Genomic DNA, 11,851 nt, shown 5'->3' with positions numbered 1-11,851 from the left:
TGCCCTCCCTTCCATTCAGGTCAGCGGTAAGGGATGTGCGTGGGAAGTTTTTAGGACAGCTGTGGCACAACTTGCTAACGTGCAATTTGTTCCACACTGCTTCACATAGGTGTTCAAGGTATTGAGCTGCCTGGTGGTGAGGGGGGCCACAACGGGCCATTTTGGGGGCTGGAGCAGCTCCCTGGGGCAGAGCAAGCAGCAGAGGGGGTGGCACTGCATGGCTACGGTGAATCCAGAGGCTCCAACACCACTCCCCGGGTGGCAGGAGGGAAATGGAGCCAGGAGGCACATCCTCTTGGCATCCTCTACCTCCCAGCCCTGAGCCCAGACACACAGCGAGGGGCCCAGGCTCTGCTGCCTGATAATGGTGCCTTTGTGCTGCTGCTGACTCAGGGCTTTTTGCTGGGCCCCGTGACCCATCTGTGGGGGACAACGCAAGGGGAGACACAGCCGGCAGCAGGGGACAGAGCTGCGCTGCACAGGATCGGGTGAGTGCCTGAGCTTTATCTGCAGGGCGTTGGGCAAAGCCGCTAGACAGAATGCAGGTGAGTGCCCCAGCCAACAGCACAGGGCAGGCAGCACCCCTGGGCCTTTGGTGGGAACGCAGCAGAGGGAGGAGCTGATGGGATCCCATCACTCAGCTCACAGGACGTGCGTGGGGACAGCTCTGCCCCCTCCATTTCCCATTCCAGCCCTGGCCAGCGTGGGTTTGCAGAACCCCGTTGCAACCAGCAGCATGGAGAGCAGCCTTCTCTTCTCTTTCGGCAGCATCGCATCCCCCCAGTCCTCACCTCGGTGGGGGCTGCCCTCTCTTTCCTGCAGGAACCATGGGCTCCCGGCACTTCCCTGCCCGGACTGTGCTCTTTGAGAAGGAGTCCACTGGTGTCACATACCGCGTGCCAGCCCTGCTCTACCTGCCCTGTGTGGCCAAGCTGCTGGCCTTTGCCGAGGAGCGGCTGAGCGCCGACGATGCCCACGCCAACCTGCTGGTGCTGCGCCGTGGCACCGTCTATGGCAGCTACGTGGAGGTGGGACGGGGTCCACGGGGAGGGAGAATGGCCCAAGGGTCCTGGGGGTTCACTACTCCCTCTCCAAGCAGTGGGAAGACATGCGGGTGCTGGAGACGGCGGCACTGCAGCACCACCGCTCGATGAACCCCTGCCCGCTCTATGATGAGTTCACCGGCACCCTCTTCCTCTTCTTCATCACGGTGCTGGGCAGGACACCCGAAGCCTTCCAGATTGTCACCGGGCAGAATGTCACTCGCCTCTGCTGCGTCACCAGCGCCGATCAGGGCCTGAGCTGGAGCAAAGCCACTGACCTGACGCAGCAGGTCATCGGCAGGGCCATCAAAGGTAGCAGCGCGGCCACGCAGGGCAGTGGGAGGGCCAGTGCAGTGGCTAGTAAAGGCCTCGGCCCGCAGCCCCATGTTGCATGGCTGGGGTCCAGTGAGGGTCTGAGGGCATAAATGTGGCTCGTGATGGAGGGGACCACTGGTAACGCTTGTCCCCCTGTCCCCAGAGTGGGCCACCTTCGCGCTGGGCCCGGGGCATGGGATCCAGCTGCGCTCCGGCCGGCTGCTGGTACCTGCCTACAGCTACCACATCGACTGCAAGGAGTGCTTCGGGCAGCTCTGCAAGACCACCCCGCACTCTTTCGCCTTCTACAGTGACGACCATGGCCAGAGATGGCGTTTTGGGGAGTTCATCCCCAACCTGCAGACAGGAGAGTGCCAGCTGGTCTCGGTGGATGAGGAGGATGGCTCCAACGTCCTCTACTGCAACGCCCGCAGCTCCCTGGGCTTCCGTGTCCAGGCACTGAGCACTGATGACGGGGCTGTTTTCCATGGGGGGCAGCTGGTCCCACGGCTGGTCGAGCCCCCACATGGCTGCCACGGCAGCATCATCGGCTTCCCCGCACCTTTGGTGTACGGCCCTCAGCCCCGCTCAGCTCTGCAGGCACTCCCTGCCACGGTTGCTGGCAGCAGGACTTCAGCAGGACCTCGCAGCTGTGCCTCATTCCAAGGGGATCCCCAAGGCACTCCTGGGCCCTTCTTTCAAGCGCCGACATGGGTGCTCTACTCACACCCCACCAGCTCCATGTCGCGGGTCAACATGGGGGTTCACCTCAGCACCTTCCCCAGGGATGCAGACAGCTGGACTGAGCCCTGGGTCATCTACGAGGGCCCGAGCGCTTACTCAGACCTGGCTTACATGGAGCTGCCCCACAGCCAGTTTCCCGTCTCTGGCGGCCCGGCCATTGCTTTTGCCTGTCTTTATGAGAATGGGAAGCGCTCGCCCTATGAGCAGATCTCCTTCAGCATGTTCACGCTGCACGACGTGCTCCAGAACATCCCCCTGACGGCTGCAGTGCCCCACAGGAAGCGAAGGCGAAGGAGCTGTTGTGTCTGCTAGAGCCGCCCGCAGTGTCCCCTGGCAGGGGACAGCCATGGACAGATGGGGCCGGCTGCCACCGGTGGCCTGGCTGGAGCTAGTGGCACCTGGGGACAGCCTGGCATGAGCCCTGTGGCACTGTGAGCAGTGCTGATGTTGGGATGCTGGGAGCTGGACCGTGCTGAGGGCTGCTGTCCCAAAACAGGGTTTTATCTCATTTTTATTGCTGATTTTTAAATATATGGTGGTTGGGCTTAAAAGTTCATGCTGATACGACTGTGTCATGCCACTTCTCAGCCAACGTCCCTCCATCCTACCACCCTTCCTCCATCTAAAATCCTTCTGAATAAATAACTGATTCCTAATGCCACTCTCCTGCCGCTTCCAGCTTCACACCTGTGCTGGAGATGCTATCTCACCAGCCCCCAAAAAACCCTGCCAGTGGTTAAGCTTCACACCCAGATCCACAGCACCCCAAAAGCCATATTCATGTGAATTAAAGAAGCAGCTAATCGCTTTCTCAAACACACACAGTCAACCAAATATCTGTGGAACCAAGAACCACCCAGATGTCGTCCTGAGGGGCACGGCCAGTGGGAACGGTGGGATGGGTTGTGTTTGGAGGTCTTTTCCAACCTTAACGACCCTATGAAATACACATTGAGTGGCACCAGCCTGACGTTGGCTGTGTGCGTGGATGTGTACGCATGAGTGTGAATTCTGAGGGACCTGCACCCCATTTCCAGCACCGCCTCCATCCACAGCTCCAGCCCCGACCAAGCTGGGAGTCTGAGCTGCTCCCACAGGAGGCACCACCACCGCAAAACAGATTAACAAAAATAAATCGGGCTTTTATTTACATACGTGGCTCAGGTGTGTCGCGGAATGGAAGACATGGAGTGAGCAGGAGTGGTCTCCCCAGAGGCCACAGCTGGGAAACATGGTCTCACCTCACCCCAGGCACATGGGAGAGCCCTGCCTCCTTCCTCTCACAGAAGCCGCAGAGGCACCCGGCGCAGCCGTTGATGATCTGGAGGAAGGTTAGCACCATCTCGGCAGCACTGATGAGCAGCAGGAGGGAGAAGAAGGTGACGTGCCATGCCACGATGCCCACCGGCTCCAGGCAGGTGCCCCAGGTGCTCGGGTAGAACAGGTAGAAATTCTCCAAGGCCCTGTACCGCATGAGGGACAGCATGAGCCACATGCAGCCTTCCCCTCCGTGGTCCTACTTTCCTGCCAACAGCGTGAGGGCCCTGTACCTGTTGCTAGGGGTGTCCACGAAGGGGTAGTCCCAGATAAGGCCATTGCTGAGCTCAGTGGTGTTGTAGAGGCAGAGAGGGCCGTCAGTCAGACCCAGCCCCGAGAAGAAGAAGCAGGCGGCAGAACCCAGGAGAGCCAGCTTGGAGAGGACAACAGAGAGGAAGGCCTACAGGGAGCATGAGGTTTAGAGATGGGCAGAAGTGGGCAGGCAGGAGGAGCCTGTGCTCTGCCTTGACCCTCATTCAGGGGGCTGGGCATCGCACAGCATCTCGCTGCAGGGCCAGGGTTGAGGGAACATCGTGCAGTGCTCCACCGTGGAGCCAGAGGATAGGTGGCACCGTGCACTGTCCCACCACGTGAGTGGTGACACCACGGATGTCTCACCACGTGCCCATGAGAGGTGGCCTTCCACAGACATCCCACCATGAGGTTACTGTGCCGTATCCCACCACATGGCCACGGGAGAGGGGACACTGTGCGATGTCCCCCCACAGGACAGTGGAAAGGACACCGTGCAATGTCCTGCCACGGGGCCACAACGGAGGTGGCACCATACAACGTCCCACCAAGGGAGAGGAGGCACCCTACAATGCCCCACCACACACCAACAGGAGAGGGGACATGTCACCATGTCCCACCCTGTCTTACAGGGACACACCTGTCCCTGTACCTGTTTGGTACAACCTCCACCCTGACTTACGTTCCAACGGGTGCCGCAGTCGGAGCAGCAGGCGCATCGCCATCCCACAGCGGTGATGTGGATAGCTGCCAGCAGCACCTGCAGGAAGGAAGAAAGCGGCCTGTGGGGACAAAGGGGAACAAAAGCAGGACGCCCAATCCTGCTCTTTGTCCTTGCTCTGTGCATGTTGGAGGAGACCACGCAAGATACAGTGCTTACCATGACGCCGCCTCCCCAGGTGCCTGGCATGATCTTTGCCCTCCTGCTGATGTGCCCGTCCACCAGGTACTGCCAGGACCCGCCAGGGAAGAGCAGCAGGATGCTGGCCACCACGGAAAGCATGCCCAGCACCAGCAAGCAGGGGCCCACGATGCGGCTGCATCTCCCTACACACATTACCAACCTGCGTGGAAAAGAGGAGGTGGCGGCTCTGGCTTTGCAGAAGCAGAACCCATGGGGTGCTGCGTGGTTGTTTCCATGGGAAGAGCTGCATCACAGCCCTGCTCCTGTGGAGGAATTGGGGTTGCCAACCCAATGTCAGGGCACTGCTGCTGTTGTTAGCTGGGAGCTCCAAGGCAGACTGCCAGCTCTGCCACCCATCCATCCGAGGCAGCTCTATCTCCTTTCTGATTTCCATCATTCCCACTTTTGTAACAAACCCAAGACCTCTCATCCTTCCTGTTGTTCACCTAGAGTCAGGAGGACCCAGCACTGAGTCCTTTGCCCCTCTGTAGACCTTCCAGAAGAGCTCCTCCTTCCCTGGAGCTCACCCAGGGGGCTGCTCCAACCTCAGGCCTGCTGCAGGTCCCCCTTTGGCCTCATCAGGGACTTCTCCCTCTCCCCCTCTCCCTGGGGGAATCTCCTCCCTCGCTCAGCACAGAAATGACAGAAATGAAATCAGTCCGTGGCCTGAAGCAAAAAGGATTCAAGCAGTATCTGGAGAAACCATCCTCCTTCCTCCAGGCTTACCTGGGAGCAAATGTGGGAGATATTGGCTGCGTGAAACCAGAGCTTCTCACCCTTCCCCGGAGTAGCTCTGTCCTGGAGGAACACTGAGAGGCATCTCCCACGGGTCCCATTTATGATGCCCATCCCAGACATCCACCCACTGCATCAGCCATGTCACCATCATCCACAAAACCAGCAGCTCATGAGGAAGGATGACTGTCCCTCCGCACGGGGCAGCCCCCACCAGCGGCACTACCGTTTCCTTCACAACGAAACTGTCTCAAAGGAAGCAGATCCAGAAAGCAAACGAAAACAGGAGGAGCTGCACAGCTCCCTGGGCAGGGGGAGACCCACCAGCCATGTAAACTGCGAGAAAAGACATCAATTCTTGCTGCCACAAGTCCAGCATGGAGAGGAATCCTGCGTAGGTCCTCTAGCCGGTAGAGGAATGGCAGCAAGGCATTGCTCAGCTGCAGGATGCTCCCGCAGGGCCTGGCTGCTCACCTCAGCCCATACCACGTGGATATGGTGGATGCACAATGCAATGGTGCCTTGCTGCACGCGGGGATTCATTTTTAAGCAAGATGGTGCTGACTCATCACACTGAGGCAGCGTGTCAGAGGCAGCAGCAGATGCGGCTGTATCTTATGCAGTGTTTCAGAGCAGAAGATCACTCTCAAGACCTCAGCTGGCTGCTGCCATTAATGCAGAGGTTATTTCTGGATAGAACAACATTTGGAAGTGCCACAGGTACCGTGCCACTCCAAGACATTATACATGGTATACAGCCCAACTTGTTCTACCTAGAGTAATGTGTGCAAGTGGTATTGCCCAACTTGGTTCAAAATGGCTTTTTCTGCTTTCAGACCAACCTGGACAGGGACATTGAGACTATAAAACCTGCCTGAAACACACTGTGCCACCAGAGAAACAGAAAATGGAGCTGTAGCCCTCAGGCTCCACACGGCAGCAAGGAGCAAGCATTCTCACGTAGGATACCTGACAGCAGGGAATAATTCCATTTCTCCTTTCTCTACTTTTTACATTGAGAGGAAGCATTTTCCACTTTACAAGAAGAAAAAGTGTTGCAATTTTATCTCATGTCCTGTATGTCACAGCAACAAGCTTCCCACACACCTCACAGCCACTCCCCATGAGACGTCAACCGGATCTGCATCCCAACAATGCTGATCCTTACAGCCACCCCAGCTCAGTTCTCTAATAATAACTAAAAAAAGAGCTAATTTTAGCACAGAATGGAGCAGCTCACGAGCACCATGACTCCCTGCTTGGCTTAAGAACGCGATTATGAAAGTCTAAGTGCAGCAATTAGTCAGATAACTTTCTGCCAAGTCACCCAGCCAAGCTGCTGCCAAGTGCAGCTCCATGAATAGCCATACTGCCCCAGTGAGATCCCCAAGCCAACTCCTCCCCTGACAGCAGGTCACAGCCGTAAGGATGCTGACCAACACTTATCTGAGCTGTTCAGGTTGTTTTATCCCACCACACTTGACGCTCTCTGCAGCCCAGGTTTCAGCCACCACATTCATGTCCAGTTGTGCTCAGCACAACTCGGTGTCTCTCCCGCTCCTCCTGGTAGCATCCATAACTCGGTTTCCACCACTAAAACTGACCTACAGGTGGGCACGTTCACTGCCAAGGTGACCTCCTTTGACCCGTGCTGAGTTTGGGGTTAGAACCCAGACTGAAGAAACACCAACGTGCTGCACCTGGACAATATGGCATTTGCTTTAACTTGCTCAGGTATTTCATAAAATTACTGCTCCAGATGAGATAAACCAATCCCATAAAAGTCAGAAGGCTGAAAGTTGGATCTGCTGAAAGAAAAAACACATGGGAAAAAAAAGTGACATACACCCTATGGATCTACCCCACAGCTCCCCGCCTGTGATAACATCCTATTTTCAACTTGGTCAGAATGGGAAAGGTTTTCTTAAGCTGGATTGAAGAGCTCAGTAGGAATGCACAAGCAAGCCTCCCTCACAGACACTGGACTTGACTCCTTTACCACAGCATGGAGAGGAACACATGCTGAAAACAGAAGACTAAATCTCTTCCAACACTGCCCTGGAGAGCTGGCTAGCACATCCTTCACATGCTGGTATCTTCCCAAAGAGCATCCCCACTCCGGAGAAAGCTTTGGGTTTGGACACGCCAAGCCAAACACATTCACACTTCTCTCGAGTGCACGCTGGAAACGAGTGACAGGGAACACTGGTTTAAGGCTTCAGCATGGCACTGACACAGTTACCCTATTCCAAAGCTTTCCATGAACGGGTTAAACAGTCACATACATAGAAACAGGGAAGTCCTTCTCTTCCTTTCCTTCTACCCCACAAAGGAAAAACTCAAAACCTCTCAATATAACGCAGGGACAGACTCTAGTTCGAAATCAAACAGAACAAAATCTCAGGAAATGAAGAAAGCTAGTGAAAACAGTTTGTTTTATTTCCAGGATCAAATATTACAATAGGACATTTACATATATTTATAAAAAATGCAGCAGTTGTGTATATAGATCAGAGGTTTCCTTGAGTTTGGTCCCTCCCAGCACAGTGAGCTGAAATCACCCAAATTAGTTCTCTCCCTCCTCCAGCATGAAGTTGCATCATTGAAGGAAAAAGTGACTAGTGTAAAAACCGGCAGGCGAAGCCCAAATTTGGAAACTGTAAGTTCACCCATGAGAGGACTCAGCCTCGCTAACAAAGTCATCTGCTGTACAGCCCGGTGTCTCTGGTCAGACACCACGGCTCCAAGGCATGCTCTGCAGATTTGTTTCACACAGAGCTGCTGTATCAAATAGCACCTCGTCCCCCTGCTCCACGGCCTTCCTCTAGCTATCCTATCCCATCAAATCCCAGCACCCTTTCACAGGAGATACAGAATTGCTCTTCGTTGTACTGCAGACGCAGTAATTAGTGACCAAATCCCAAACTTCTGTGACTACTCACAATATAGCGGCAGCAAACAGGAGACAGAACTGAGGCAAGCCAAGGCACTGATGTTAAGTGCCACGTCCTCCAATTACAAATGTGTGTGTGTGTACACATATATACATATGGCTCTATTTAGGGAAGTGGACAGACACTAAGCACCTCATGGGCAAGAGGAGACAAGATTAAAAGTCATCTTGCAGCACACCACAGAAAGGGAGTCCATTAACCTTCAGGTTTGGGAGCAGGCAGCAGGATGCAGTGAGATCCTGCTTTCAGAGACAGCCCCTGCAAAGCTGTCCTCACAGGCTACAGTTCACCTTACAGTCACCTTACAGCAGACCTTAACAGTCATCACTGAAATGTTTGGCTGACTCTAAACGCAGCTGAAGGAATTTCCAACAACAGAGATGGCCAACGCAGGGCTCAGATGGGAGTTTTGTATTGCCTTTAAGACAAAAGCTACGACACCTACAGAAAATCATTTCTGTTGAAAAACAGCTGGACAAGGCGCACCCAATCTTCACAACAGACTTTGCTCTCCACCTCCACTTCAGCTACCTCTCCTCTCTTTGGCATACAGAGCTATTCTTTACTACTAGCTGGATTAAAAAGGGATTAAACAAGGACAAAGCTGCGACAAGAAAAAAAGCTGTAACGAGTTGTTACTTCAAGTTCCTTAAATGACACGCATTCTCCCACTCACAGGGACTTCCCCACATGAAGCCAGCTAACAGAGGCTCACATGGTTTGGAAAAACATCAGATGCATCTTTGCCTGTTTGCTGCAGCCTTCAGCACCTGTCAAAATGCAGCTGAAGGGATGCTTCACTGTGATTTCCTGCCCCACAAGAAGGGATGGAGCCCTTGTTACTCTTGAGTTCTTGCAACCCAACTCAATGGTCCAGCTCAGCGAGAACAAACTCAGTGAGCCAGGACAGAGCATCCCAGCTAGCAGACAAGGAGCCTGCTCTCAGAACCAGCTGTAATTTGCTGCCTGCAGGAGCTGCAAGCAATGCATGGTGCCCTCTGCAGCGCAGTAGCTGTCGTCAAAGAACTCCTGCATGGAGATGCCTTTTTCTTTAAAGAACTAGAAAGGAAAGCCCCCACCCTCAGAATTAACTGTTCTATTTCATTACCCATAACTCAGATGTACTTCAAGCAAGAAGTTTTGAATAGTCACAGGGTATGTCAAACAGCAAAGCACACAGCTGCATGGAAGTTTTCTAAGTCTATGTGAGAACCCATCAGCAGTGAGGTTTACTCATTAAGTGCTAAAGCCAGCTGCCAGTTTCTGATGGCAGCGTGCTTACAAACCACAGCACCTGGAAATGTGGAAGCTGGTATGACTTGGTGCAGAGGAGCATGTACACTGACACTGATTCAGTTAATTAAGTAGTTAATTTGGTGAGCTGGTGCATAATCAAAATGGCCATTTATGTCTACGTCTGAAAATTGCTGCCTTTCTGCAGACAGCTCTGCTTTACAAGCTACACACATGCATTCTTTCAATACCGAGGTTGTCAGCTTATCAGATTTTTCACCAGGAAGCATGACATTATTCAGTCCATAAATGTCAGAAGTGCAGAATCTCAGACCACGGTTCAAAGCCTAACGAAAACAACACAGCAACCTGTGACACAACCTTCAATGCCCTATTTCCTCCAGGAGAGGAGGCAACAGGGTTGAAGCCGGTTGGTCAGCCTGGCTGAGAGCAGGTACCACTAGGAAGAGCCAAAATCCTTCCCTGGATCTCTGGAGGTCTGAGAGTGGGAAGCCAAAAAAAAAAAAAGTGTGCTGACAGCAACAGGCAAAGAAAGCGAGGTCCAGCTGGTTGTGCTCTGTTTCTGAATGCTGGTTGTGACAGCAAAAATAAGCCAGTTAAACATTAAAAATCAAAACAAAAAAACAAGCTAGATGAAGAACACATGCAAAGAAGGTTCCATTGCAAGCAGCAAGAAGCTGCAGCTTGAAGCACTTTAGCTCCCTACCAACAAAGCCTTCCACTGTCTCCTCTGCTCGTGGCAGTCCTTTGCCATGCAAACTGTGGCCAAACAACACTGGAAACCACAAACCACAGACACTGAGGGATGATTTCCTTTGTCATTCCAACTTCAACTTATTCTGCAATTAAGGATTTAAGGTGTTTTTTTCCAGCCTTGTCAAAAGTAATTTGAGCTTCAAACTTAACATTCAGAAGCAACCATGACCAAGGCTCTTTCTAAATTGAGTCCAGGTGGCTTACACCTTCCCAGATACAAGCTGCCGCATGCTTAGCTCGGTTAATGTGTTCAGCCACATTCTTCAGGCCATCAAAACACGTTTCTCCAAACTCCAAAGAGCTCTGAATGAAAATCTGAGGAGCTGTACCCCGGCTGGTGCTTTTTCTTCACAGCTTTCACAGCAGAGAACAGCTGGGTGATGTGAGCTGTGGCTCTGCTTTTACTGGGGTGGGAATAAGGGGGAAAAAAGGGAGAAGAATGAAAAGAGAGAAGAGGCGTGCATAGGGACACTTTAAGACCTCTTCTCTCTGCCTCCAGCTCACAGGTCAAGGCAAAAGAAAACCAAAAGAAACCACAGCATGCCAGAGAAACAAACAAACTCAACAACAGATCAGCTCATTATTTCTTGAAGCAGAACAAAGCATTAAGAACTGCCACAAAATAATTCTGAGTCCTTATCTGAAAGGGAAGAAAAATCCCATTTTTAATATGGTTTTGTTTTTTCTCCCCATTTCTTAATTTCCTGATCAGTTATAAAAGAATTGCTATTTGCTAATAAAAAGTCAAGAGACAGAAAGAAGACAAGAAATGAAACGAAAGACTTTTAGTCTTGATGGCTCAGGAAAAAACCTTGCCACAGCCAAGTGCAACTTTTGGTTTCCTCTGCACAAGATGATTGAGCATAACAAAAGCAATGAGATGCTAAACCAGAACTTCCTGTTTTGGATTTGACAGCACGATCCTACAGCTAAGCATAGATTAAAGAAAGTCAGCTCCACAGCTCCTAGTTGTGGAAAATGGGGTCAGAAAGAAAGGCTCATAATATGGGACCATGCTGGTCTTCAGCATCAGAAATGAAGCTCGTGCTCCTGCCTGCAGTGCAGTTTTCCCTCTTTCCCCGATGCAGCCATTAGTTGATTTTTTTTTTTTTTTTTTACATCTAATTGCTGAAGCCTAAGTACATTAGTAAAACTGTGGAGAAGGATCAAAAGAGAAGCTACCAACGGAACAGGCACAAGACTGAAACAACAGAGTCAATTTTCTATGTTTAAGTTCACTACTAGGAAAGCTGATGTGGAACAATGTGCTCAGAGCAGATGCAACCCCCCCCCGGCCAGTACCAAGATGCAGCCAGCCAGTCACAGCTTGAGAGACAGAGCAAAAGTGCAAAGGCTGCTGTATACAGGGAGTGGCAGGAGAACAAGAAAAGTCAACATGCTCCCATGTCTGAGGGACAAGAAAGGATATCACGCTGATGTCAGGTGCTGTTTCCTGTTGGCAGCCCACCTTCTTGCAGCAAATCACTGAAGAAGAGGCAGCAAGTTTCAAGGTAATAAACATCAGAGTAGGATATTTAACTGGAGAGCTGAAATTACCTAAGTACCATACTTACACA

At 52.3% G+C, this 11,851-nt stretch overlaps 2 protein-coding genes across 2 annotated transcripts; one reads left to right on the top strand and one right to left on the bottom strand.

Moving 5' to 3' along the window:
- Positions 1–827: 827 nt before the first annotated feature.
- Positions 828–2,414, top strand: NEU4 (neuraminidase 4; the record flags this gene model as incomplete). The annotated part of the gene is made up of 3 exons (XM_079539914.1): positions 828–1,028; positions 1,100–1,355; positions 1,522–2,414. The coding sequence occupies 3 exons, from the start codon at positions 828–830 to the stop codon at positions 2,412–2,414; spliced, it is 1,350 nt and encodes a 449-aa protein (XP_079396040.1).
- Positions 2,415–3,339: 925 nt separating this feature from the next.
- On the bottom strand, positions 3,340–4,728 carry TM4SF19 (transmembrane 4 L six family member 19; the record flags this gene model as incomplete). Its single annotated transcript, XM_079540044.1, has 4 exons — positions 3,340–3,565; positions 3,653–3,819; positions 4,354–4,431; positions 4,552–4,728. The coding sequence occupies 4 exons, from the start codon at positions 4,726–4,728 to the stop codon at positions 3,340–3,342; spliced, it is 648 nt and encodes a 215-aa protein (XP_079396170.1).
- Between the last annotated feature and the right edge of the window lie 7,123 nt (positions 4,729–11,851).

The sequence above is a fragment of the Tetrao urogallus genome (genome assembly GCF_951394365.1).
Source record: "Tetrao urogallus genome assembly, chromosome: 9".
Taxonomy (NCBI): domain Eukaryota; kingdom Metazoa; phylum Chordata; class Aves; order Galliformes; family Phasianidae; genus Tetrao; species Tetrao urogallus.
Note: the sequence above shows the minus strand (reverse complement) of the source record. Positions and strands in the feature narration are given on the sequence as shown.